Here is a 26,013-nt window from a genome sequence, read left to right as displayed (position 1 = left end):
CCACTCATTAAAATTAGTCTTTGGAATACTCTTCATTGGCTGAATGTATGAAAGCCGGCCAATGAAGCTTTCAATAAACAAGATGTCACGGACATTAAGTACACACAATCCCCCGATGTATTAATATATTATAAATATTAAGTTTAAATTTGAACAAATATACAATCATATTGTACATTAACTTAATAAACCTTAGAGGAATTTTAAGGAAAAATTATTTTTAGATTTACCTGTTTTTGGAAATAAGGAAGCGAAACGCGAACACCTTAATTACTTCTCCGAGGGGACAAAGTCCCCTAGGAGGGGTTATACAACCACCGTGTCTGTCTGTGGGTCTGTGGGTCTGTGGGTCTGTCAGGCCTGCGAACGCGTTCGCATTTTCGGTGCAAAGGGTAATCACTGCGTACGCAGTTTCTCGAAGGGTTGGCAAAACCACCGTGCGACGGTGAGCGTTAGCGGATTCATTTGCGTTTTGGTTTGGATGGTGTTTTTTCGCTCACCGTCGTGACGGTTTGGTGTTTTACGTTTTTGTAATGTTTATGTGTAGGTTGTGAGTGTTGAGTTTGTTGTGTTTGTGTTCTGATGGTTGTGCATGTTGAGTCTGTTGTGTTTGTATGGGCGTTTTCTCTCCAACTTCTTCTTAATGACTTTGGGACGGACCGAGTGCTGAGTGTAATGCTACCTCTCAACGTCCAATGGCAGGGTTTCCACCAGTTGTACACGGTATTCGTCTTAGTATCAATTTGCGATCGCATCGGGCGGGATTTGAACCCGAGACCTCCTGCTTGACAGGCGGACGTTCTACCACAGAACCACCGACACTTGTTACGCCTTATTGAAAATTAGACCTTCAGCTTTATCGGAAGCGTATTTAATAGAGTACGAAATTTTGGTTTAATTGAAATAGAATTGAAATTGAAATTATTGCATCGAAGAAATTCTAATTTAGCGTTTCTCTATTGATTAAAAACAAATGCGCCACCCAGGTTTCGAACACAGACCATTCGGCTTGGCAGTCGAGCGCTCTACCACAGAACCACCGATAGCTCCTTAGGTTCACTGAAATTACGACACGCATCGTAAGCATAATAGGTAATAAAGTCTTTTTTTATTAATGAATTTATGAAGGCCTAATCTGGTTTTTTTAAAGGTTAAATCTTGTTTTAGCGCAGTCAGCCGAGATAAGAGGGTTAAAGGGTAGACCCTGTGGGTTGTCCACTTTGTTAGTTTTTTAGTTATTTATTTACGGGTATTTTTAACGACCTATATATAGTTGTGTTAATTCAAAGGAGATAATTTAACGTTAATTGCGTTAAGAGCTGGCGGTTAGTCAAGTGGCTCTCTGTGCTTTGTTGATGGTAAGGTTTTTGCTTCTTGTAAATATATTTGGTGTGGATATTTATTAATTAATTAATACCACTAGGGACCATTCTTCCGAGGAGAGGTATATTTTGGCTTGCCAACTTGTTTTAAATTAATTTTTATACAAACCCAATTTTTCGAGTTACCTGTTTTTGGAAATAAGGTAGCGAAACGCAAACGCGGTTATTTTAATTAATATTTAGACAAACCGAATTTTTTGAAGTTACTTGATTTTGGAAATAAGGTAGCGAAAGGCGTACGGTATTGTAATTAGATGGCGCTTGTATCAATTGACACGATATTCAAATATCACAACAGTGCGTAAGTTAAAATTTCTTAATGCAACCGAATAAGTAGTGCAGAAATGATTTATACTAACTAAAAATATAATTTTCAAACAAATCGGTATTAATTTAAAAAGTTGTGCATTTTAAGTCTAAAATCTATTAAAATTATTAAATGGGCAAATTACCTACTTGTGGGCCCCCTAATGGCAAAAGGAATTTGGGTTATTGAGGATCTGATTTTTTCTATCGATTGGCATATCAATGACCCTTCTAAGCCGTATGGTTGAAGCGTCATGTCAGATTCAGCAGCGGCATCGGCAGCGACTGACAACACGGTACGTGATCTTAGTACACACACATCCCTTAGTATTGTGTGTAAAAAGTGAAACGTACGGGCCAAAAAAAATATGGAATTCGTATAAATTAGAATGGAGATTGATACGGTAAATATTTCGAGAGGCAACCGAGGAGTTTTCTCCAATTTAAGTAATTGATATACCATAAAGGCTTTCTCCCGATCTAACCATTAATTCGTCTTTCAGCAGGGCAGGACCACTTTCCTATATAAGCGACTATATTTTTAACGACCTCCTTCGTTTCAAAGTCTATATTATTAAAACAATTTATCAAGTGGAAAACAACGGAGGTCATAGTGGATTGGGCGAGCCAACGGAAAGAGAGGCCAAAGTGAAAGATTGAAAGCCAGAAACATCGGACTAATAAATTCTCCGACGTCTCGTTATAAGATAACAAAGCCGCCGCTGTTGCTGCCTCCCATTGCCTTATTTCACGGAAACAACTTACGGCAGGCTCTCCCGCGCGGTTGAAAGATGGAAGGAGGTGGGGAGAACGCGGGGAAAACATGATTGCGAGAGACTAGGCGGCACTCTTTATTAAAGTTATAATTCCTGGAAACGAGAGACCCTACTTGCTCTGGCAGGAACACAGAAATCGAGAAAAGCGGCTCGTACCGCGCGAAACCTCAAGAATGTTCGTACGAGGCCAACTGGACGGTCAGTTATATCAGTAACGAGAAATTAGCTTCGTATCCAAAAATCGCTAGATACGGCAAACGGCGCTAGAAGAAAGCTCGAAAGCTTCGAGCATCTGCCAGTTACTATTAGCCGTCGAGATATCAAAAGGGGGAAGTTAGGGCGACGGGGTTAAAGGGTGAATGGCTAACGCGGGCTTACAGTTTTCGCTCCAAGATTAATCCACGGTTCCCAAACTCATTATATTCGCCTTTGTGACCAGGGCACGCATTTGGAGATGGAAATATCTCTATGGCGAGGTATTCAAAACTCACGGCGGAGAAAAGATAGAAGGCGTATAGCCTACATCTTATAACGGAGTTAGCTGGCAAACGCGGTACAGGCGCCAACAGGCGGATCCACCTACGATCAGCAGCGTCAACTTTCCGCGAAGGCCTCCGAGCCGGGCCGAGCGTGAGGATCAGGTTTAATTCGAAAACTCTTTGAAGCGTTAATCGTCTAGTCGGATTCACTTTGTTTACGCGTTTCAAAGCCCGAGTCCCTTTCTCACTAGAGCGGCCCTTCGAACAATTCTTCCCGACCTTTCGCAATTTCCCTAACTCGTAGTGGCCCGGCAGCGATTTAGAGATTTACGTTTCCATACTTCACTGTTGAGAATTCCGTCACTTAACGATCCCCGTATTTGATTTTCCAAGCCGATTTATACGAAAAGTTTAAAACGGAATAGAGGCTCTTACACACTTTTACATCATTGATTGTCCGTCGTATTGATTCGGGCTCCTCCCAACGACCCAAAAGTGTCAACTTCCCGATATATCGCCTTATAAGGCTGATGGACTAGAGAGGCAGCGCCGCCTGTCTGGTAAACAAACACCCATTAAAAGAATCGGATCGTTGAAAGGAGGATGCCTACGTATACATCCAAATCAAGGAACCGAAGGAAAATTGAACGACATTTTTCGTTGATAGAATTTATATTACGAAAAAGGAGAGTTTCAAAGCGAATTCTCTACCTTCCAATTTGGAATAAAAGATTTCCCGCTTCGAATACATTATATAGGAGAAAGTCATTCGTTTACTCCCCGCAACCGCAATTTGGCGTCTTATCTCGTCTATATTGGGGTAATAATTTACGCTAAAGTGGCCAAATGTTGAGAGAGCAAGCGCAAAATTAAAAAGACTTATAAAAATTACTATTAAATATTTAGATCTCTGTTACTTATTTTAAGGGCAAGATTTATTGACCTCGCATATTAAAATTCAGCAGCGGCGCAAAATACCTGATAATTTGCTTCCGTTCGTTTTTTCTCGTACCATGTTCCGCGACTGGTGAAATACGAGGACAGACGTATCACGGATGCTATCGCCATATCGTCCGTTTTAGCACGGCGGGAACGCACCTCCGCTTTTCTAATTTATGGCGTTTCCAAAGCCATTCTTTTCTGTTTCAGCATACTGATTAATGGTAGATCAAAACGACCCTTTCCTGCCAAATTTCCTGGACTCTTGCCAAGCCTCAGCAGGGGTTTATTCTCATTTCCATTCGTTATTAGACCAAATTATTAAAATCTTTTAATTTTGGTAACTGAGATAAGTTCCCCTTTTCCAACATTACTCTTCACCATACCACCTCTTTACCGTTAGCTCTCACTTTTGTGTAGTCTTAGAATTAGAACTACAATACGCATTTAGGAATTCCGGACATTCAGCGATCCGTATTTTAGAATAAAGGCCTAGAGCAATGCGCAGCCAGTGGGAAAACATTATTTTGAGGGTAACGAGCTACTGTCACTATAAGCGGTGAGCGGAACCCCGGAGAGAAAGGGATAGCTCCCCCTCTTAGGAAACGCTGTACGACATTTAGTCCCATGCGGTATAAGGGTTATATTTAGGGATGTCGGGAAAGCTACAGTGGCCAGAGTCCGGGAAACGCCAGTATATTTTCCTACATATACGCTTTCTCTTGCCACCCGGCAAAAATTAATTTATTACGCTTAAGAGCGCGATATTCCAAATTTACGCTCTACTACCATATTGTCTAAAGCAACCTTTAGGTTTCTTCCAGGAATTGCGCCTATGGGGCCGTAGGAATTTCAAAATTTAAAATTATTCTAAGAAGACTTAAATTAACCAATTGGGGAGGAATATAGTGAAAATATTGGTATTGCGAATTTAAGATATAACGCCATAACTTATTTAAATTATAATCAATGGAAAAAATGGAAAGCTGCGGCGTTGATTTAGTATTTAAATCAGCAGTTTTAAAAGATAATGTTTGATAAAATCCCAAAAAAATGAGCAATTAAAAATTAGAGAAGTTGACGCGCGTACGACCGAAAATCAATGTAAAATACGAGCGAAGGAAACGCGCTCGAGGTGTATCCGCGACTACGCCACGTACAATCGTGTCCCATTAGCATATTTTAATCTTCCAAAAACGCGGGGCCCAGCCTGGAAAACTTTACATAAACTATCCCAGCCCGGGCTTCGTCGAGCAAAGAGGGAAAAACCGAAAAAAGGGGCGAAAATATATCTTGAATTCAATATATTCAGCGCGGATATCCTATCTTTACACCCAAGGTTTTATATCACCGGAAACACGTCATAGGCGTGACGGTAGCGCCCCATTACGGTCGTATTATGCAGTTCCCGGCAACACCCTTTTTACGCTCGCGTATATACCCGGTAGTTTTTGCTTTACTTCGTCTACCAATCTATATTACTTTCGAGACGCGATCCGAATGTCAGTTGACAGTTCCGTCAATAGCGGACGAACCCACATTCGTAGGCGGCCCAAAGTGTACGACGCCACTGATATACCATTATGCCTGACTGGGGCTTTTGGTGGTTTAATTCTATGGGCTCCGAGCGCTAGTTTTTGCACTGTTAAAGACGAGGGCGCGAGAATAAAAAAGGAGGTATCCTCGAGTAAATGCGAGGGTGGAGACGTAATAGAAATGGAGATGACACCTCGAACGAAGGGGATTCTCGACGTCTGGCAACGCTGTCGAGGGGGGAAATGGCCGGGGAAGTCAAAAGTTTTATCGCGAAGCTCGCTAGATTGGCTTCGGCTTTTTTCTCTCGGCTCTTTGCTGAGCGGGCCAATGGGTTATTATTTCGAAATGGGCGCTCCGCATCCATACACACGACTCGATCCGGATACAATGGACAGCGACTACACAATAGAGGCTGTAAAGGAGGCTGCGGAATGGATCGATTGGGATAATTTCGATCTTGAACGGGGCGCGCGCCAAACGACGGGGACCTCGGCCGGATGAGAAATAAAGATATTCCTCGTAATTTAGAATTAAAGGGGTGAATCGTGACAATAAATGAAGATATTCCTTTGATCCATTCGCGATTAAGGACGAAATTAGGCTTAAGGATCGTTTCGTTCTTAATGACTACGACGCTTTCCTCCGAATAATTTAGCGGATTTGTAACAATTATCTATAAGACTCGTAATAGAGCGTAATTATTATCCAGACAAATCTATTCCGTCCAGGATTTGGCACAATTTTACAAATCTCCCCAAAACAATTGTTCGAGAAATTTACGTAGGTTAATAATGTAGAATATACGCGATATAAATTAATGGGATATATAGCTTTTAAGAAAATAAATAAAATCAGCTACGAACCCCTCCTTAACCATGCTTTGTATTCATCAACTCTTTTACTACAAAGATTTACCATATTTAATGTTAAATGTATCGATTTTATGGATAATTTAATCAAAATGTTCTTCGCGTACGTCATTACATAACGCTACTTTTTTTGCTACGATACATTAAGCAGTATATCCCTCCGCCTTAACTTTATACAATAAGTAGTTTGAATATAAAATAGGGTGCGGAGAAAACAACGAAAAAGGGAGGAACCTTATTGAAAATCTTTTTAAATAAAGTTTCGCAAATAAAAACTTCTTATCGCGACAGTAAAACTATCCATTTAACGCGAGTAAAACTATACGAATTAAGAAGAGCCTTCTTTAATTCCAACAAGGTAATTATTCTTCCTTAACTACCACTCTCGGGACGTTTTTTATCGTTTTACACCAGCCCATTTCGCACTTTTTTCTTCTCTCCCACAGTCCACTCTCTTCGTATAGCATTCATCCGGCAATCTCGGAGACTCCTTTGATCCCGGCACGTACCTTATCTCCGCCTGGTCTTCCTTTCTCTCTCTCTCTCTCTCTCTCCTCGACTCTAAAACTAAATCACCATCAGTGGCCCTGTGGAAGAGGAGAAATGGCGCGTTTAAAGAAGAGGGACCCGCAACTAGACAAGACACCTGACGCTGTGGAGAGAGTGCCAAGTAGAACAGTCGCATCCCGAAGAGCCATCGATCTATTTCAAAGCATTGTTATAGACTCTTCTCTCTATGGCAGTATATATCGAGAAACACGCGGCTATATCTGAAGAGAATGAGCATGGGGGAGGGGAAAGTGAAAATCTTTCAAGGAGAAGTTCTTTTGCACGCGAATCCGTGAAGAGCTATAAGGAAAGGCGCGTCAGGGTCCCTAAATCCGTATATAAAAGCGAAAAGAAAAGTAAGAAAAGGACCGATAAGAAGGGCGCGAATACATATAGAGGAAAAGTACGTAAGCGCGTGGCAGTTCGAATTTGAACGCTCTCGGGATTAGGCTTAACGCTCTTTCCAGGTTTTCCTCTTTTCAGCTCCCGAGGGAGACCATATGAGACTCCGAAAGAGAGGACTGAAAATACAATGAAATGAAGGATATGGACTTGCCAAATAAAGGAGCCCGTTCACACCGTGCTGTCGATAAGTAACGTTTGAAATTCCCCGTTTATGGTGGATTAACATTTCTGCCACCATGTTTAACAGAAGCTAGGGATAATTGGTACTTTTAGTTACGTTTAAAACTAGTTGCAGCACGTAGTAGTAAACCTTTTTTTTATTTAGTTGAGGTTCTTTAACTTTAATTTAAATAATAAGCTAAAGTTTGGAATAGCAACACTGGATTTTGTTAAAGTGATTAAATTTACTCTGAGAATCTTCACCTAGGCAATGTCGAAAGCAAGTTCAGGAAAGTTGATTTTGCAATGAACTGAGCAAGGTTAAAATTTCTCGACAAATATCAAACTCGTAAGCTGGTCCGATACAACTAAAATTATTCAAAATACGCAATTATAGAAGTTTCTCGACTATATTCCTTGTTCGTTATTATATAAGCTCTTGCACTTAAAATTATACCAAGTGGATAATTAACATTCACGATGTAGATTTATTTCAGCTGTTAGGGGGGACGAGGCTCACCTCGCTAAGTATATGCGAAAGTCGTCTCAGTGTACCCCCCGGGACGCGACGTCGCACCTATAGTGCGTAGGGGGGCAGTAAGTTGATCTCGGGTCGCACCCCTTTGACATTCTTCACGAAGCCAGGCAGCCAGCTTTTCCCAGATGTTCTTGAAACCGTCATTAGTAGAAACGCATTAGGTAAAATCAAGAGACGCCAAATGACCGACGGGTGGAAGCGGCTATATCGCTATACCGAACTCGCAAATGCTCGGAGAAACTAGAATTTCCCGAATTCCTTGGACAAATTATCCCAGTGGCGACTGGCGTATGCTCGGGAATTAAGCGCAAAGTCAATTATACATTTGCGCCTGAAACTTTCAATTTTTATTTCAAATTCTTTCAAATCTTGACATCGCACCCATTCCTCGGGTACCTCGAATCTTTATTATTACTTAAAGGCATCTCGTTCGCAAACTAAATCTTACTCGAGGGTTTAAAAAACGCATGATTTTAACTTGGCTGCCTAGCCAATTTAACGTAGTTCCGCGCGAACAAGCTTTAGTTTTGGTCCCAAACAAAATGAATCTGCCAGATTTGTCCGAGCACGTTACAAGATAATCAAGCCTTCACGTTCGAGTCGGACAAGTTACTTTCGTACGTGAAGAAGACTTTGGCCCAGTAACGCCAACTATAGGCAGACTTTGATTTAGTGGTAAGCCGTTATTTACTGATTCAAAGGGACCCGAAAAATCCCATGACCATTCGTCTCAAGGCTAGACCAGAAACCTAATCCGAACGCGGCTTCTAAAGATAGGTAGATAAAGTTAAAAAGCAGGGTTCAGTCTCAAAACTTTCACCTTCAGGGGAAAAAATTGGGGGATACAGGTTTAAAGCCAAAGAGCGGCACCAGAAAGGAAACACTGCGAATAAAAACAATGCAGCATCCCATTATAGAAACTTTACGAATCCCAGTGGAAAGGTCGCAGATATTTTCAGGTTCAGCTTTTTTTTCCGTTTCTCTTCCCTTCTTCCTAATCCATTTTCATCGCGCTCGTTTTCCCACATCGAAAGAGAGAGGGAGAGAGAGAGAGAGAGAGGTCACTGGATAGGTCGCCTACAGAGCAGAACCCGAGGGAGTCATAATGGTAGCTTTATAAGACTTCTTTCCCCAACTAAACATATAGCACGACAGAGCCTTACGGAGCTCAACAGCGTCGTCGTCCGTCTTGCGGCCCCTCGTTTGGCGTATAACGCGATGGGATTCTGGCCGTAGATGCTCTATAAGCAGTGACTATCCTTTATTCAAGAGTGTAAAGTCGGCGGCGAAAGCCATTAGACTAGTCGGGCCTTTAAGATTCCGTAACGCGTACGCACCCAGCTTCTAAATAACTTTAGTACGATACGTTACAAAGTTTCGAGGAGTGAGCTATATCCACGGTGCGTGGAATCGGAAGGTCAGGGTGTATCTGGCCACCTGGGCATAGCGTCTGAACAGTCTTTTTCGAATGTTTACAAATATATTCTCCAAGGTGGGATAGATAGTCGACGTAAATGAGATTCCTTCGAATCGAAGGTAGGGAAAAATCTCTTCTGTTTCGCGTTTGAATCGAAAATCCAGATTTGGCGCTGGGTACGAAAAAATATATATAGGTTTTCACGTGACGGTGTACAAAGTTTTATCGAATTTCGGCCGCCCTATTGTCGCCTTTTCGGCTCTTTTTCTTAGTTTTTGCGCGAAGTTTTGTCGGAGTTGTTTCGCTAGGTTTTCCCGGCGGGTACTTCTCGCGAAACCGGCTTCGCTCTTAATTCGCTAAAGAGTTGTCGGTTGGAGCGCCGACGGTTTTGTTTGTTTGGCCGCGTAATTTATACCACCGTAAGCCGAAAGATAATGAAATTAGCGATAAAGCTCTACAAACCAACCAGTTCCTTCCGTTTTGAATTGGACGAGATCGCTGGGCTCTCCAGCACCCACGTTATTCAGGGCGACCAGACGAAGTTGATAGCGGGTGCCGCATTTCAGGGGCTTCACTTCGTACGACGTGGTGTCCGATGAGAACCGTTGCTCCGTCCACTCCCCTTGCTCGTCCTTCATACTCATTACGTAAGCTGTGAGGCGAGAAACACCACAGGTCGATATTAGAACGGACCACTTAATGAAGTCATACATAAATGGAAATGAGAAAAATAAACCAAATTTTCGATTGTTGTTTAGTTGTGTAAATATCTTAATATTAAATATTTTCTTAAGTAGGAGTGCCCAAATGGACGAACTTTGGTAGCTGTTATATATTATAATATAAAAAAAACTATAAATAAAATGAGCTTGAAAATGGTGATCTTGACTTTCAAAATGCGGATCATTAAAATGGGAAACTTAGGCACTATGATTCTAAACTATTAAAACAATAAAATTAAGATAAAAACTTGCGCAGATATATATATTAAAATATCGTGCAATTTCTTTATAACCTAACTAGTTAAAACTATCCAAACCTGTCTACCATGATCGACTACTTAACTCCTCCACTTCATTAACTTTTTATAAATACTTTAAATTAAAAATCACGCTATATTATTAAAAAAAATTGTCGAACAAAAGCAACTTCGGAATAAAGGAGAAAATCTTTCGTGAATAGCGATAGATTTGGCCTCGAATTTCATTTTTTTTTAAATTCCCACCACCGAATAAATTTAAAATAATTTAGATTCTTCAGCAACGATAACGTCATTAAAACTTCGTCTATATTCCCCGAAAGTTCGCGATGTAGATTTCGGCCTATTTTCGTCAGGAAAAGTTTAACGGGGATTTTCTAACCCAAAAATAAAAATTTTTGGAGAGCTCTAACTCTCCCCTTCCAGCCATCCCATCCTATCCCGCGTAACAAGCTTTGGAACGACGGAGACGGGGAAGTTTTATCTGATGGGCTGGCGTAGGCAGCCCAGCAGAGTGGCTGGCGTGTCACTATTGAATTTGCTTTGGCTTTTAAACAAGTGAGGGAATGGGAGGGTTCGAGTTAATCAAATTTCCATAATCAATCAGAGAGCTCCTAGTGTTTCCCGCGTCTTTACGGGGTTTCGCCCAGGACCCCCATTTTATTTTGTCGCTCGATGGGGCATAATATTAAGGCCCTGGGACTCCTAAATAAACCTTCCTCTCGCCTCCGAAAACCCGAAAAGAAATGGGACCAACCATCCTGACCGTATTTTCTTATCGTGAATTTTTTGAGCTAAAGAAGCGTAAAAAAGAATATTGGCCAAGCCGTTCTCGAGAAAGTTGTACTTTATTAAAGTCGTGTTCAGCGCGCTGATGGTTCAATTTACACCCACGACGAGATTTTTTTCTTTTGTTTTAAAGGACAAAGAATTTATCTTAAGAAGAAAGGACTGGAGAAAATGGGGGGAAAAAATTCGATAAAAAATTCCGCTTCATCGACGAATTTATAATCGCTTTCAGATAACTGTGAAGTGGATTTACACCGCACTGATTTTCTCTCTAAAATAGTTTTTAGTATAGGTTTACTCCGATAACCAAAGTTTTTGCTATCCAAGGATTTAAACGAAGCATTTGGTAGTAAGATTTCAAATTTGAAATGATCAAATGAAGCGTATTTTTAGAGTACCCAATAAAGTGGTTAAATCCAAATATATAATAATTATACCGCATGTTTAAGGGGCTATTTCATGTTTGTAAATGTTATTTGTCGAAAACTTGAATTATTAAAAGTATCATCAGAAGTAAATTGCGTGAGCTAGCGCGACAAGCTACATGTATTTGACGCGCAAAATATTTTTTAAGATTTCGGTTTCATTATTAATTCTTGTTTATAGATATTTTTCTCAAAAAAAAGGAACTCCGCCGCAGTAAAATGTTGTTTTAATTCTTATTGAGGTTTTTATATTTTAATAAACTTGTAAGTATTTAAAACAAATACATTTTAGTTTTTCTTTTCCGTTTTTCAAATATTTGTTTTAATGGTTGAAAATTGTTCATTTTAGAAGAAACTTCAAAACTTTTAATTTTTTAAATAACTTGTTAAAATGTTGCTCTCTACGTCAGAAGACAGAGCTTTATTAGAATATTCTTCGCACGCGAGATTTGCATGAGCACTGTAAAATTCGAGGTTTCGCGCTCGTAGACTTGTTAAATATAGACAGAGACGTAGAAGGCAACATTTTCAAATTAAGCTCCACCCCTTTTATAAAATTAACTATTCTATAATCGAGCACCTTTTGGTTATGGCATTGAATTGGGAATATAGTACTTCTATAGCCACAATTTGTATCTGCTGTTGCTGGGGTCTTTAAATCATGTACAAACCAAAACAGTTAGCATTAGTCGGTGGCGGCACCTATCTTTTAAAGAAACCATAATTTTTAAAATGTCGTCTGTTTATACTCGTTTCACGCAAGTGTTAGATAGCGCAACTTGTTTAAATTATTATCACCGTTAATTGTTGGTAGACAACGCCACCTTCTAATGATAACTGTTTTGGTTCGTACATGATATCAAGAAAGTGCCTCCAGCCCTCAAATACAAATTTTGGCTAAGGTCTTCGGGGCCCCCGCTAAATTCTATTTGGGGGCCTCTCATAATCAGTGGCGTTTATAAGGGTCGAGTGGAGACCCCCTCCATTATAGGGCCCCTTGAACCCCCCCCCCCATTGCGGGGTCGGCGGGGGCCCTATTTACGCAACTGCAATTCAATGTATTTAAAAACATGTCCACCACAGTGGAAGCTAGAATTCGATGCTAGTACAAGACTTACTTCTCTAACTATTCGTTCAATATTTTTTGAATTGTGACAATCTTAAAATTCAATCAATTATGCGGTATTTCTTCCAAGCGTATCTGATGAAAACCACCAAGCCACGATTGAAGAAAGCACCAAACCAGTCAACGTTAAGATAATGTTTCAATTTAATTTTGAATGATAAAAACGTATCCAAGAGTTGGGTTTAACAGGAGCACCAAGATCCGATATATCGGACGCGAAAACCTAGACAAAATAGGCTTAGCGAGCCACTGAAGCTCGTTAAACTGGTTTTCCTCATTATTGCTCGAGCATAGATTGCCGATGCAGCGAAGAAACGACCACAAACACAGGAATGTAATCCTAGCCAGGATTACGCGCTTCAACAATAAGAGCGAGGGACTCCTCGTCCACGTAGGCCTTCTAAATTACTATTTGCTCGCATTAGGAGCCGATCCCTTACCCATTCTCCGACCCTTACCTCTTTTCCCTCTTTACCCGCTGCCCGCGCGTGGGGCTCCAGCAGGCGGCCTGAATGTATTGAGTTTAAAACTCATTTGAATTTCCATTAGGTCAACACGAAATGGGTTTTCCTTCTTCCGCGTCAATTCTCTCTGATTCAGATCCTTTAGAAAAGGGGCCTAAGCGCGGGCCTCGCCTAACGACCCGTTCCGGAACGGTCCCTATCCGCCGTCACTACTGGCACCAGCAACAGCGCTCCGACGGATATAGAGCGTAAACTTCCGACCTGTTTGCGTAAAGGTTGTCTGGTCAATAAGCGTAGAAATAAAATTTCCCAATAAAGTGTAAAAATAACTAATATCACTAGAATGCAACAGCTTTCGGCTAATACGGTTTGGAGGGAAATTAAGGCTCTAGTTCGTGGTTAGAAATAGCTAATGCGGGGTACTAGAAATTGCGATTCCTCATCACCTTTTTAAGAATGCCTCGAAAACCATGCAAATTATGTACTTACTTGTTTAGAGCAAAAATCGTACACCTTAGCGGGTACTTTAAGCGGGTGATTAGCTGTATGGAGAACCCCACAGATGAGCTTTCTAGAGATGAAGGCTAATTGGAAATACCCTGCGGGATTTTCTAAGCAGCTGCCAATTGTAATTGGGCTTCATTAACCGAAGGATGCTGATTCGTGATTTCGCGCCGTTGTGGTATAATAGTACTCGTAATAAACCAAACAGTCCAATAAGCTTTATATACCGAGGTGTATTCTCGTTCGTAATTTCGAGTTATAAAAGCTAGCTAAACTCGAGTCTCTCCAATAAATACTTTTTTTTATGGCTCACTCAATTATTTTTCTGGATTTGAAACTTCTATATCCCGAGCCCGTAGAGAAAGTAACAGCGTCTAATATAACTTAAGAAATAAATTAGATATCGACCGAGTAAAAGCCCCAAAAATGAGGGTTATATAATAAAATAGAAAATAGCCTTTGCTATTCAGCCTTCTTTCTATATCATTTGCGTGTATTCTTATTTGTAAAACAGAGCCGAGCGAGGTTTAGCGCGTATCAATATGAACATTGAATCCATAAAAAAGGACATATCTAGCTGTTCTCCGATCCCTAGCTTCCACGGACGGAATGTTCGGGAAATCGCAAATCAATAGCCTTCTATTACGAGAGGCGCATCTTTGAAATGCCTTCCCTTCTTTTGACAAAGGAAAAGTAATCATTCGATATTTCGCCCATGTTCAACCAGCCTAGGCTCCCGCTTGCAGCCGCTATATTGCTTTTTGACGTCAATAACATTCCAGTTGACAGCCAATCAACGAACGAAATATGAACAAAGATCACTCGTCTCATTCTTTTAAGAAGCTTAAAGGCGGATACTCCATAACTCTAAGAACACAGATTTTAAAAAACCGTTTTAAAAGTTTTATCGAAAAAAGTACCTCAATAAAAAAGGCCATCCGTAATACGAAATTTTTAACCTATTGAACCATCAAATATTTTTAAGCCTAATTTATTCGATAAAACGTTTTAATTAAAACGTTTTGGGAGCTCCAAGTCTCTTTTCCCAACGATGTAAGCGTGGCAATAAAAACCACGGTTCACGACTAGGAAACCTACCGCCCTCCTCCCTTCCAAAAAATATCTAATTTTTGGTGGAAAATAAAAAATGCGCTCGTAAATAACCCAATCTCGTCGCGGTATGAAAACAAATGGTCGGGATAAAGACGAACCATAATTAAACGGAGCAAAAGTCTAATATCCTGTTCACCCCTTACCGTTCGTATAGTATAAAAAAGAACGAGGTGGGGGAAAATTTATTCCTATAAGGGCGATAAATTTTGAGCTTTTTTTTTCATCCTATCACACTCGTTCCCTTCTACGTCTCTCCTTATAAGGGATTCTTTCGCCAAAGTCAAAGTAATTTTTTTGCGTGGATCTTAATAACGTTCCTCGCATCTTAATGTGATTCATGGCAATTTGAAGCAAAACGAGCCTGGTTGAGTATTCTCGCGGGGAAGGCTTTCTTGGCCTAGGCTTAAGTATCTTCGCGAACATCACAACTTCTAAACCGACCACCGCGGAAGGGTGGAACGTTCCGAAACCGGAATAAGTTAAGAAGTGTCGACGAGAGGCTAGCCCTGTTAGCGGATTCGGAAGCCGCTATCACGCGAAGCACGGACGACGATAGCTTAGCCTCGTGGGACGGCTGATTAACGTTAGCCCATTAAGAAGGCCCAAAACATTGCCTGCCTACGGACTTAGCTCGAGAGAGGAGGAAAAGATAATAAAAATAACTTTATATAGGCCTGCGCCAAACTTAGCGTTGAGAAAAAAAGAAATCGGAAGTTGTAGCCAACCGGTGATAGCGTAATTCCGGAGCCAGGAATTCTACGGAAGAAACGGAATATGTTTCGTGAGATTTACAGCGTTTCGTCTTTCTATACTTTTATTATGGGTCTAAAAACATTAGGCTCTGGATCCAATTTATTAAGACAAATTATGGGATAATACATATATCACTAGAAATTACACGACAGTATTGCTTAGTTGGTGTTGAACATAGAAATTTTAATATATAGGAGCAGAAATTTACCTAGTTATAACAAAATACACAGAAATTAAAAAAATTACTTAAGGCGGCTCGAATTTTCGGTAATGAAAATCGGATGAACCGTAAATAAGCCTGCATTAGGAAGCAGTACTTAGAAACAATCAAAACTATAGTGGCCATTCCTGATGTGTATATTAATTTTTGTACAATAAAAAATGTTTACAATTATATATAATAACGAACGCATTCCAAATATTTGACAACATAATTTTAAGGTTTCATTATCGGAATTAAATTATGCGAGAAGAAACTGTTAACTACTTAATAATATGTCTAAGATTACCTCTTTAGCTCCCCCATCGCGGAAACCCTAGCGCCATCTTTTGCATATGGTGAAACCCATAATTTAGCATTTTCCGTTTGAAAATAGTTTTTACGGCGCTTTACGTAATAAATAGCTCCAAATTGAATCTTTTAAAATTGAAAAATTAAAAATATTGCGCGTGATTGCATTGCAAACGGACCGAGCTGGAACAATTTAATACAAACGATTTTCGTAAATAACATTGGAATGTCGGCGCGTAAAGATGTCCCATTCCTTTAAAAAAGAACTCACCAGTAACGGGGGTTTCATCTCCTGGCTTCCACTGAACGAACGAAGAGACAGCTCCGACAGAAGATAAATGGACTGTGGGAGGGGCCGGAGGATCTGCGGAAAGAAGAGGGAAATTCACATTAAGACTAATGATTAATTTTAAACTATACGAACAAAGACACATCCTAGAATCTTCAGGGTTTAACCCGTAATGCGAGACCCTGGAGAGTTTCCAAAATTATTCCCTTAAAATGGAAGAATGGAGGAGGGCCAAAAACGAATTAAAAGACGCGCCTAATTGTAAGAGATATATACATTAGTCACTTTTTAATAAGAGTACCCCTCCTAACCCGTCTAACGGCCTAAAGATCTCTAATTAGAGACATTTCTTAAAATCTCTCGAGATTCTCCAGAAAGATCTTCCTTCTCGTCAGAGGAGAACCGGAATATTTTAATAACAATTTTTTTCTTCCTAAATTGAACCTTTTTTTTTAAATCCCCCAATTCTTTTGGGGTGTCAAATTAAGCGAAACGTACTCGTTCGGAGAACGGTGAAAGGAAAAGGCACTGACATGATTAAAACGAATATATTCTTCCCATTCCGCGAAAGATCTGAAAAATATCGCTGTGGCGTTCTTAAAAGAAAAAAACTGGAAGAGCTGAGAAAAACTTTTCCTAATGATTTCGATAAAAAAGTTCGAGGAACCGATGAACTTTTTCAATTAATAAATTGAATTCGTCTAGTTTTCCTTTATTTTAAGATCAAATGGATTTTTCTATTTCATATCAATATCGATAGTTTTAGATTTCATATTCAAAAGTAGCGTAAATAGATGTTGAATCTAATCATCGTAAACTTGGTTTATTGGCTAATTACACCTCATGAGGTAACTCATTTTCAATAACCAACGATACACAGTTAATATTAAGCACATAATTAACGGGCGAGTTAATCTACGAAATTAGCTAATTAGAAATGATTATTGGTAAATCATACGTTTAGTGATAATTCTTAGTTAAAGGCCATCTAAGACGCTGTCTAGAAACCGCACCAGGACCGGCTAAATTTTAGCAATACGCGTTAATCTTAAAGGAGTTTATCCTTTCCAGTCTCGAAATCATTAAAATCCCAGGAGGCTTACGAACCATTTTACAAATAAGCTTCATCTATAGTAACCAACTGTATATTAATGCCTGTACCGTGTCTTAAAGACGAAGTGAAGGAATTCGCCAGAGACGTCCAACTATATTATACTGACGCCATAGAGGCTGTTAGCGAAAGATCAAAGGCAACCTCATTTCACGGAATAATACACTGAAATCCTCAAAGCCTAGATCCCACTACAACGTGGAACTAAAGGACGAAATCCTCGAAACTAAACTGCGTAAAGAACCCTTTATAATATTTAATTAGCGAAGTTATTAAATTGCAGCGTTAGATCACACTGCGCGTAACATTTCAAGAATTTGAAATTATAAAATGTGAAATAGACCATAGTTTGTATACAGAATGCACACGTAAACGATTTAACGCCATTAAATGAATGATCCACTTAAATACCTAATGGCTGTGACATTGTGGTAAGCTACTCAAAAATAATTAAATATGAAGGTGTAGAAAGTTACTTCCGAGAAGTAGAACCGCATATCGGAATTATTCATTAACCCCACAATTATGCAACCAATCAGAGTGAATCAAGAAACCCCCGTTTCAAACTCTATTGCCGTCCCCCTCACTAATAAGCGAATTTAATGTATGCAAAGTTAGGCAAACATTAGACGGCGATGTTATTGGGACGCCATACCTTAGCGACCGATGACGTCAGCTTAAGTTTCCCTTTGTTGTGAAAATGGAATTGTAATAGTTCATTATTTTTAAAGCGAATATCGCAAGAATGTATTTACTTCTACTTTGAGATAATGAGTATGTTGAGACAATTTTAGCGTTTCTCCCAATTCACTTCACAGTCTGCCAGGTAGGGGTGGCGGAGTGGTTAGCACTTTCGCCTCGCAGCAAGAGGAGCCGGGTTCGATCCCAGCTTGTGGCACTGGGTGAAAACTCGGATTAACTCCTTCTGCCTTGAGTTTGCAAGTTCTTTCCCCACTGGTTTAAGGGCTTTTCCCCCGAGCTCTTCAGTTTCCCCTTCCATAAAAACTTGAGGTTAACGGTAATAGTTAGTGCAGGGAGCTGTTGGCTCGCGTGGCATGCAGAGCTTGCCACCACCCTCCTACGCATTTTAACCGGCCACCTAAATTTTAGGCTTCAAAATTCGTTTGATGACTTAGGCCTAAGGTGGTGCCTTGGGTATTAGCCTAGCTGATTATTTGATTATTACTCCTCCTCATAAACTAGGAGCAACAAACACAACACCCCACACAAGGAGGACGCACCCCGTCAAAAAGATTTTCTTGCGTACATTTTTCATTGGCTAGATGCTTTAGTGCCTGCTGCCGTCGGAGGGGGAAAATTCAGAAATTGTCTCCCCCCCCGCCCGTAAAAAGTTCAGCGTAAAGGCTCGTGACGCTCGTCTAATGAAATTCGTACACAACCCTTCGTTAGCGTGTTTAAAGGCTAGCTGCGTTCTCCTTGTGTTTGTTGCTCCTAGCTCTTAAACGTCATTCAGATCGACCTGGTATCTCCAATTGAAACGCACTCGGTTTTTGATGGTGCATATGGATCATCTCAACATATTCACGCTCCCTAAAGGCCTAATGACAATAGTCAACATTTCTGCCAATAATTTTTGGTCAACACGAGGCGCAAACCAAGTTGTTTCGTTTAAATGGAGAAAATATTTCCACAGACGCTTTGTTTGGCCAAGTTTTGAATAACGGCCGATTTCTTCGAACGAGGCTTACCTTAAAATATTTAAATCTGGCAATTTTGCTACAAATTCTTTTGAGTATACAAACTAAATGCTTATACTTAAGTGAGTAGTATAATAAGTAGTTTTTAAGAATAAAGAATAATTTTCCTAGCCGTTTAACGATTGAAATCTCTACAAATTTTCATGGAGCTTGGGAACAAAGTTAGGCAATGATATTGGCTCGTGTGAAAAAACTTAGGTATAACTCCACTTTTAGCTCCAACCTATAAATCAGTAATAAACTGAAATTGAAAGCTATTTACCATATTGCAAAGTCTGAGCCACCTTCTCGTCGGAAATGGGTCCTGGACCAGCCGAGTTGAACGCCTGCACGGTGATGAGGTAATTGGTGAATTTACGTAAATTCTTCAGTCTGTGTTCCTGAAGGGGTTGGTTCGACGATTTGAGATTCTTAAACTGGAAGGTATCTTTCGAGCCTTGTTCCTTGTGAGCCAAGTAATAACCAGTCACTTGACCTCTGGGGTAGTCTTCAACTGGTGCCTTCAAAAAAATAATAATGTCAAAATAACGAATACTTCTCAAAGGGTACCAAAAGTGGTGTGCTCAAAATGGGAAAAGTGGGAAACTGTGAAACGATCCAGTGCACAGGGCAGTTGTGCAGATTCTGCCATGGTTGTTTCCCTTTAAACTAAATGATCTACTCAGTTGTTGGGCGGGGCTACGAAAGAAACGGGGTTCAGTGGCCAATGATTTCGTAAAACCACTTTTTTATCAGGTAGAGGAAGGGAATTTAAAACCACGCTACAACATTGTATCGATTCATAGTGGGACACGCTGCTTAGGTTTTATCGAGACGGTAGGCGTGGCTTAATATACGAAGCGAGACTGGTGAACACTAGAAACCTTAAACCCTTTATTGGAATACTCTCGTTTTCGGCTGTAGCTCTGCCAAGTTTGTTGGAAATTAACTGTATATACGTGATTTTCTGTTAAAGCAATGAGTCCCTCTAGTCTTTGATCGATTGAAATTGTGGGACGCAGACTATCTTGAGGTGATAACTGCCATCTAGCGGCCGTTCACGCTGAATCGATATAAAATAGGGTGAAATTTCTTTAAAAAAAAACAACGTATCATGTCTGACCACTAAACATCTTAACAATTTAATATAGTTCAAATGTTATTTCCCGCATTTATGCGATTTTAAAGTTTATTCTGTAAGACTTTACCACTGGCTGTCTATATCGAATTTCGGACAGTCTATTGATCGGGCAGTTTAGTTCACTGAAAATGTATTTCCCTCAAATGTCGCTGCTGCCATCTGATTTACAAATCAGGCGTAATCAAATTTACCGAAAACAATTTACAAACTGCTAAAGTTAATTTAAAGTTGTTGGGCACTTGCATTAGGCGAACAGGTAATTCGGTATTTAAAAATTACAATTCTATTTGAGGGTAAACGAATATTGGACATTTTTTTAAAATATGTAATTAACTTTTTCTAGTTTCCAACCCCTTGATTATTTTCAGTTTCCACTGATACATGTATGTGTTCTCACCTTCCAAGTAACTTTTAATATCTGCGAAGATAACGCTTCAATTGATATGTCTGATGGCGGAGCAGACGGGGCTAGAAATTAAATTATTTAAAATGATGAATCTTATAAGATGATAAGTAACAAAACGCATTACCTTCTTCAAATGTGGTAGAGGTTACTACATCACTAGATTTACTTTTTCCAAGCGTGTTTTCAGCAAAAACGCGAAAATTAAAAGTGGTAACTGGCAATAAACTCTTGACCTCCACGCTAACATCTGTCGGTGGTACAGTCAAAGATTTCACTTCGTCTTTCCAACTTTCTAAAATCGAAAGGTTATTAGATTTCTGCTAATTTATAAAATACAAATAACGTAATTACCTGTACTCGTTTTGTACTGCAAAATGTAACCAGTAAGAGGGGTATTCCCACTGAACGGTTGAACCCACGCGACCATGGCGCCTCTGCTGGTTAAAACCTTTACTTGCAAATCCTTTGGTGTGTCGGGTCTCTCTATAATTTAAAGAAACAAATGTTAAACAAAGAAAACGACACTATTGGCCAACAAGCTTTTATAGGATCATAAATTACATTGTATAAAACAAGAAATTTTCTACCAACGCGTTATAAGAAATTGTAAAATTAGGGTTCGGTCCAGAAACTTGTTTCTTCGCTTAAATTAGCCGATTTCAAAAAAGCATTTTCCACATGAAATACCACTACATGTAAGAGTAAAAAATGTAATTTAATAATTCTGTCAGATGTTAACAAACAGTGTAGGAATAACACGCAAAAAAATCCAATTGAAGATCGCTCAGTGGCCGAGTACGATGACGAAGACTTAACTTTTGAAAAATTAAACCAAGGGTCAAATAGAAAAACTCATTAAAATATAAATATTAAAAACCTTCATTTAAATCAACGTCTTTTATATAGGAATTTTGTAACAATCACAATTAATTATCCCAAATGATTCACGCGGCTTAAGAGATTTGAAATCCAATCGTTAACCAGAGCCCCCTACCATTCCGTTAGCAAATTGCGTATTTAGGGTTTATCTTTAAAGCACCTTTTCAAGGGGGTTTCTCCAAGACAGTTTATTAAAATGGTTCAAAATTAATAACCGACAAATCGAAAGCGTCTTCATGGTGCGATATCGAACAATTGCTTTTGACAGTGAATAGCGTCGATCGACCCATCTCCATCCTCATACCAAAATATTGATCGACTCGGAAACATCAACATTTAAGCTTGCAAATAAACTGCGGAGTAATAATTTACGTTACATAAACGCGGTATTTCCGCTGTAAAGTACTAAGGAAGGACTAGATGTACCGTTATGTACGTATAATGATTAAGCGGTATCACAAACGAGAGATGGCGTTGCAACAGTATGTCACTTCTCGTTCTTCGAGAAAATCAATTCCTAAGTATAAGAGAGCGTCGTGCTCCGACGTGGAGCTTACTCGAGACTAATCCTAGTGGATGGTTCGGGGATGCATTGGTAAACTAATCGAGAAGGAGAGAAGAGTCGAGCGGGCACGTACGTATTAAGAGGGTTCAGTAGAGACTCATTTACTGAAGGCACGATCTGACGTGTTTACCTATCAAAAGCCGGCTTGCTTCTTTTACGCGATCAGTAAACAAATTAAAGCCACGAAGAATGCGCAAACAAGAATCTTACGATGGCATGTACGTTTACCCGAGAACTTTTCAGGTGAAAGCTTAATAAACGGCCCTTCTGCTAGAGTATACCGAGGGAGTGGCAAATTTGCTCCCGGGAAAGAGTCAACACAAAGTAATAGAGTCGTCGAAACAGTCGAGATACTTTCGTGACAAGCAAATTTGAAAACATCCCGAGTGAGGTGTAATAAACGATGATAGTGAAACCCTCTATTTACAGACATGACTCATAGTTGGCGCTAATTTAAATAGGCCCGGTTAGGTCTATTCGTCAGTAACCGAGGTCTATTCGAGAAACGGCTATATAGTACTAAGCGTTCTAAATAGAAAAAACCGACTTCTTATGATTAGAATCACGTATGGAGAAGTAGCGGTCGTGCTCTATAACAATTAAGAGGTGTAAGGCAGCTAGGCTGGACCATAGGCGTCACGTACGAGGGGAATACCCGAGGCGCAATTAGCTCGCCACTTTCATACCTACCACGAATAAACGCCTAATTCCGTTAGCGTAAGTATTATATAAGATAATCAATAGCACACAACACCAAATGGTCATTGAAAGAGAATAGATACATATATACAAATATATATAGTGTATGTTGCGTTTAATACCTAAGATTATAACCTGTATGTTCTGCTCGTCGGCGCCGTAAGCGTTGGAAGTCAGACAGGAAAAGAGGGCAGAGTCGCTTCTTTCCGCCGTACTAATGGTCATAGTAGACGTGGTTCCGTTTTCATTCACCTTCTGCTCTTCGCTATATCTGCTAAGAGAGAGAGAGAGAGAGAGAGAGAGAGAGAGAGAGAGAGAGAGAGAGAGAGAGAGAGAGAGAGAGAGAGAGAGAGAGAGAGAGAGAGGGAGAGGAAGGGGTAGAGTTTGACGAGACAGCTTATTAAAAAGGAATCAACGGAGCCAATATCTATCGATTATATCATTAATTTATCTTCGGGTCCGACACCGCACTCGAGGCCGAGTCAATGTCTCGGCGAAGAGAGCTAGCCGGAGGAATCATTCTTATTACCTCGAATCGGGGAGATTGTTTTCGAGACTTTGCTTGTCCTTGGTCCATCGTAAAACCAAAGGCTGCTCTCCGAACGCTTCGCAAGCTAGTCGGAGAGTTTCTCCTTTCTTGGCCGTCATCGATTGAAACTTGGTCGCGAAATGAGCCGGAACTGTAATCAAAAATACGAACTATGTACACTGCTTATTAAAGACTACAGTGTCGAATATAAGTAGCCGTCGTTTCCCGCGGCCATCTAATAACCAAAAATGTCCCTTCCTTAGAAAGTATATATCGGGGAATGCTAATTAAACGATTATAATAGGATAGGGACGTTGGTTACCGAAGCGGCGGAATCTTAAATTAGAATTTGATACCAGTTTGAAATTAAAACAGCGACTTCCATCTCGCCCGTTGCGCCCGACACAAGAGAGAGAGACCTATAATCTAGTTAATTTTAGAAAAGGGAGACGGGATTTTACGTTAATATATACTACGCAACCAATCCATACCCTCCTAAAACTTTAGTAGTAGTTCTTCAACGGCTAGGAAACGTCGCTGAAGGCGGCGATAGTCGCGTTTGGATGACGCGACCCGCGAAGCGTCTACAGCTGGCTTTAATCTACGCGGAAAGCTATCCCCAACAGCTTAAAGCCGGAGTCTACGAGGAGAAATAAGCTAATAAAGAGTAAATTTAAAAGCGATTACCGTGGACGCTGAGTTTAACAACGGCGCTGAGACCCGGGCTGACCCCGTTGGTCGCTTGGCACATGTAGTCTCCGGCGTCAGCCGAAGTGACTTCTCTGATGATAAGCGATCCATTTTCCAATATCTGAACGTGGGGATTGCTGATGACAGTTTGGAAATTCGCCGACGCCGCACCCAACGCTGCAAAATATTTCGGAAGCGAGAAAATTAGTCTCTTAACATTAGATATCCGCGATGTCGAAGAATTTTCCTATAGCATTTTCCAACCAACCGATACATCTCCATTACATCGGTATAGTTTTACATATAGAAATTTCGGTACGCGATTTGAAATTTTACTTTCTTAAAGTCGCTTAAGCGAAACGAAAGCGTCGTATTTCCAGATTCTCTAAAATCGCGCAATTAAGTTTTTATTTTATTTTACGCGGAAATTCGAAATAATATACCATTTGAAATTTGGGAAATAGTTTCGCTCGGAACATTTTTGACCAAGGTTTTCCGTATATTTCAAATATAATAAGCGTCGCCTTACGAACCCTTCGCTAAAATGAAAAAACATAAGTTAGTTTTAAAAGCGCGCCTAAGGTACATAGACGGGAGATGTATTATTATTTAATAGAGTGCCTGTGGAAGCCGTTTTCCATTCTACTTAAATATTCACGAGGGCGTAAAAATGTAAAAAGGAGAAGAGGCCAGTCTTTTTCCTATTAGTTTGCCCGTCATTTTGGCTTTTTTCCGCTCGCTGCCGAAGCATTAGCCTAGTGATACATTTAGCGAATGCTTAACCCTTCGTCTGTGACTAACACACTCTAATGAGAGAAGAGCGCGTGGAAAGAGCAATTACTAATTGTTTTTCTTAATGAGCATAATTAATGCTTCCAATTGGAGTCTACTACCCTTTCGCTTTTCTTGCTCTTATAACCGCGTTTAATTGCGTCATTAAACAGAATCGAAATGAGAAGCGGAGAAGGGTACTATATGCTTGATACAGACGGATCGAAATCTACTAGAATGTTAATTGAAATAAACGATAAGGACCTATTCGTTGAAATAAATTAAAATGAAATATATTAAACAATGAGATATACGCAATAAAGAATTTAAGCATTTTTACACGCAAAACCTATTAAAAAAAATTTTACGATCTAATATCGATGGAACACAAAAATCCATAAAATAAAACATGTTGAGTCAACTGGGTTTCATAGGCGTTGCCTCGCTACAAACAGTGAACGGAAAATCGATAGATTTCTTAAAAAATCTGTCAGGAAGACTGATTAACAAGGCGTTCGTGATTTGCGGAATGAATACTAATGTATTCCAGTATTTTTTTTAATATTCTATAAGTGAAAATCAAAGGCATATAAAATATCCTAATCAGATAATTTTCTTAAGTTTTGTGTACCTTGGGTCCCTTCCATGTTACCATGGTAAATTGATTTTCAGGGCTTAGAAACAGTGTTAAACCAAATTTTAGATCAAAACAAAATATATTTTAGTTATTTAACTTTTTACTTAAAAATAATAATGGTTTAAATTTTTAAATAAGTCGCACTTTAAATTCAAATTCAAAATGTTTTATTTTACGTATAAAATATGATTATTGGGGTATAAGGGCCAAGTCTTCTTGCGACTTATAGCCCTGTTTATGTAATTAGGGCTGCTTAAAATGATGGTTTTTGCGAAATAATTGTATAATCTACCTCAATTAGTTTATTCGATTCAAGTGGAAAATTATACGTTTGGGTGGGGTCATTTATCCTCCATATTGGTCTGTATAAAGGGCATGAATAGAGCTAAAATCATTAAATTATGTTGTAGCATTTTCGCATTCCAAAATACCACTATATAATATAAAATAGGTTTTGGTTTACCGGCTAAAATGGGGGTCTTACTGACATAAAGCAAAATAACATATTTCAATATAAAATAAATAACCACGTATCTAAGCCTTGTGAATATTCCCTTCAAAATACATCAAAATCAATTTT

General features: G+C 39.7%; 1 protein-coding gene across 3 annotated transcripts in view; it reads right to left on the bottom strand.

Moving 5' to 3' along the window:
* The window catches only part of LOC149936086 (cell adhesion molecule Dscam1-like), a 176,078-nt gene that overhangs the window by 40,765 nt on the left and 109,300 nt on the right, over window positions 1-26,013 (bottom strand). For all 3 annotated transcript variants that reach the window (XM_090154039.1, XM_090154037.1, XM_090154038.1), the window contains exons 12-20: window positions 24,023-24,202; window positions 23,336-23,486; window positions 22,929-23,080; window positions 21,015-21,146; window positions 20,788-20,955; window positions 20,655-20,725; window positions 19,400-19,637; window positions 16,291-16,383; window positions 9,822-10,007 (exon numbers count right to left, since the gene is read on the bottom strand). In XM_090154039.1, coding sequence (XP_090010165.1) covers window positions 9,822-10,007; window positions 16,291-16,383; window positions 19,400-19,637; window positions 20,655-20,725; window positions 20,788-20,955; window positions 21,015-21,146; window positions 22,929-23,080; window positions 23,336-23,486; window positions 24,023-24,202 — 1,371 coding nt within the window. The remainder of the gene's footprint in view (window positions 1-9,821; window positions 10,008-16,290; window positions 16,384-19,399; window positions 19,638-20,654; window positions 20,726-20,787; window positions 20,956-21,014; window positions 21,147-22,928; window positions 23,081-23,335; window positions 23,487-24,022; window positions 24,203-26,013) is intronic.

The sequence above is a fragment of the Leiobunum rupestre genome, chromosome 7, assembly GCF_980474605.1.
Source record: "Leiobunum rupestre chromosome 7, qqLeiRupe1.1.hap1, whole genome shotgun sequence".
NCBI lineage: Eukaryota > Metazoa > Arthropoda > Arachnida > Opiliones > Sclerosomatidae > Leiobunum > Leiobunum rupestre.
This window is presented reverse-complemented; position numbering and strand designations above follow the sequence as displayed.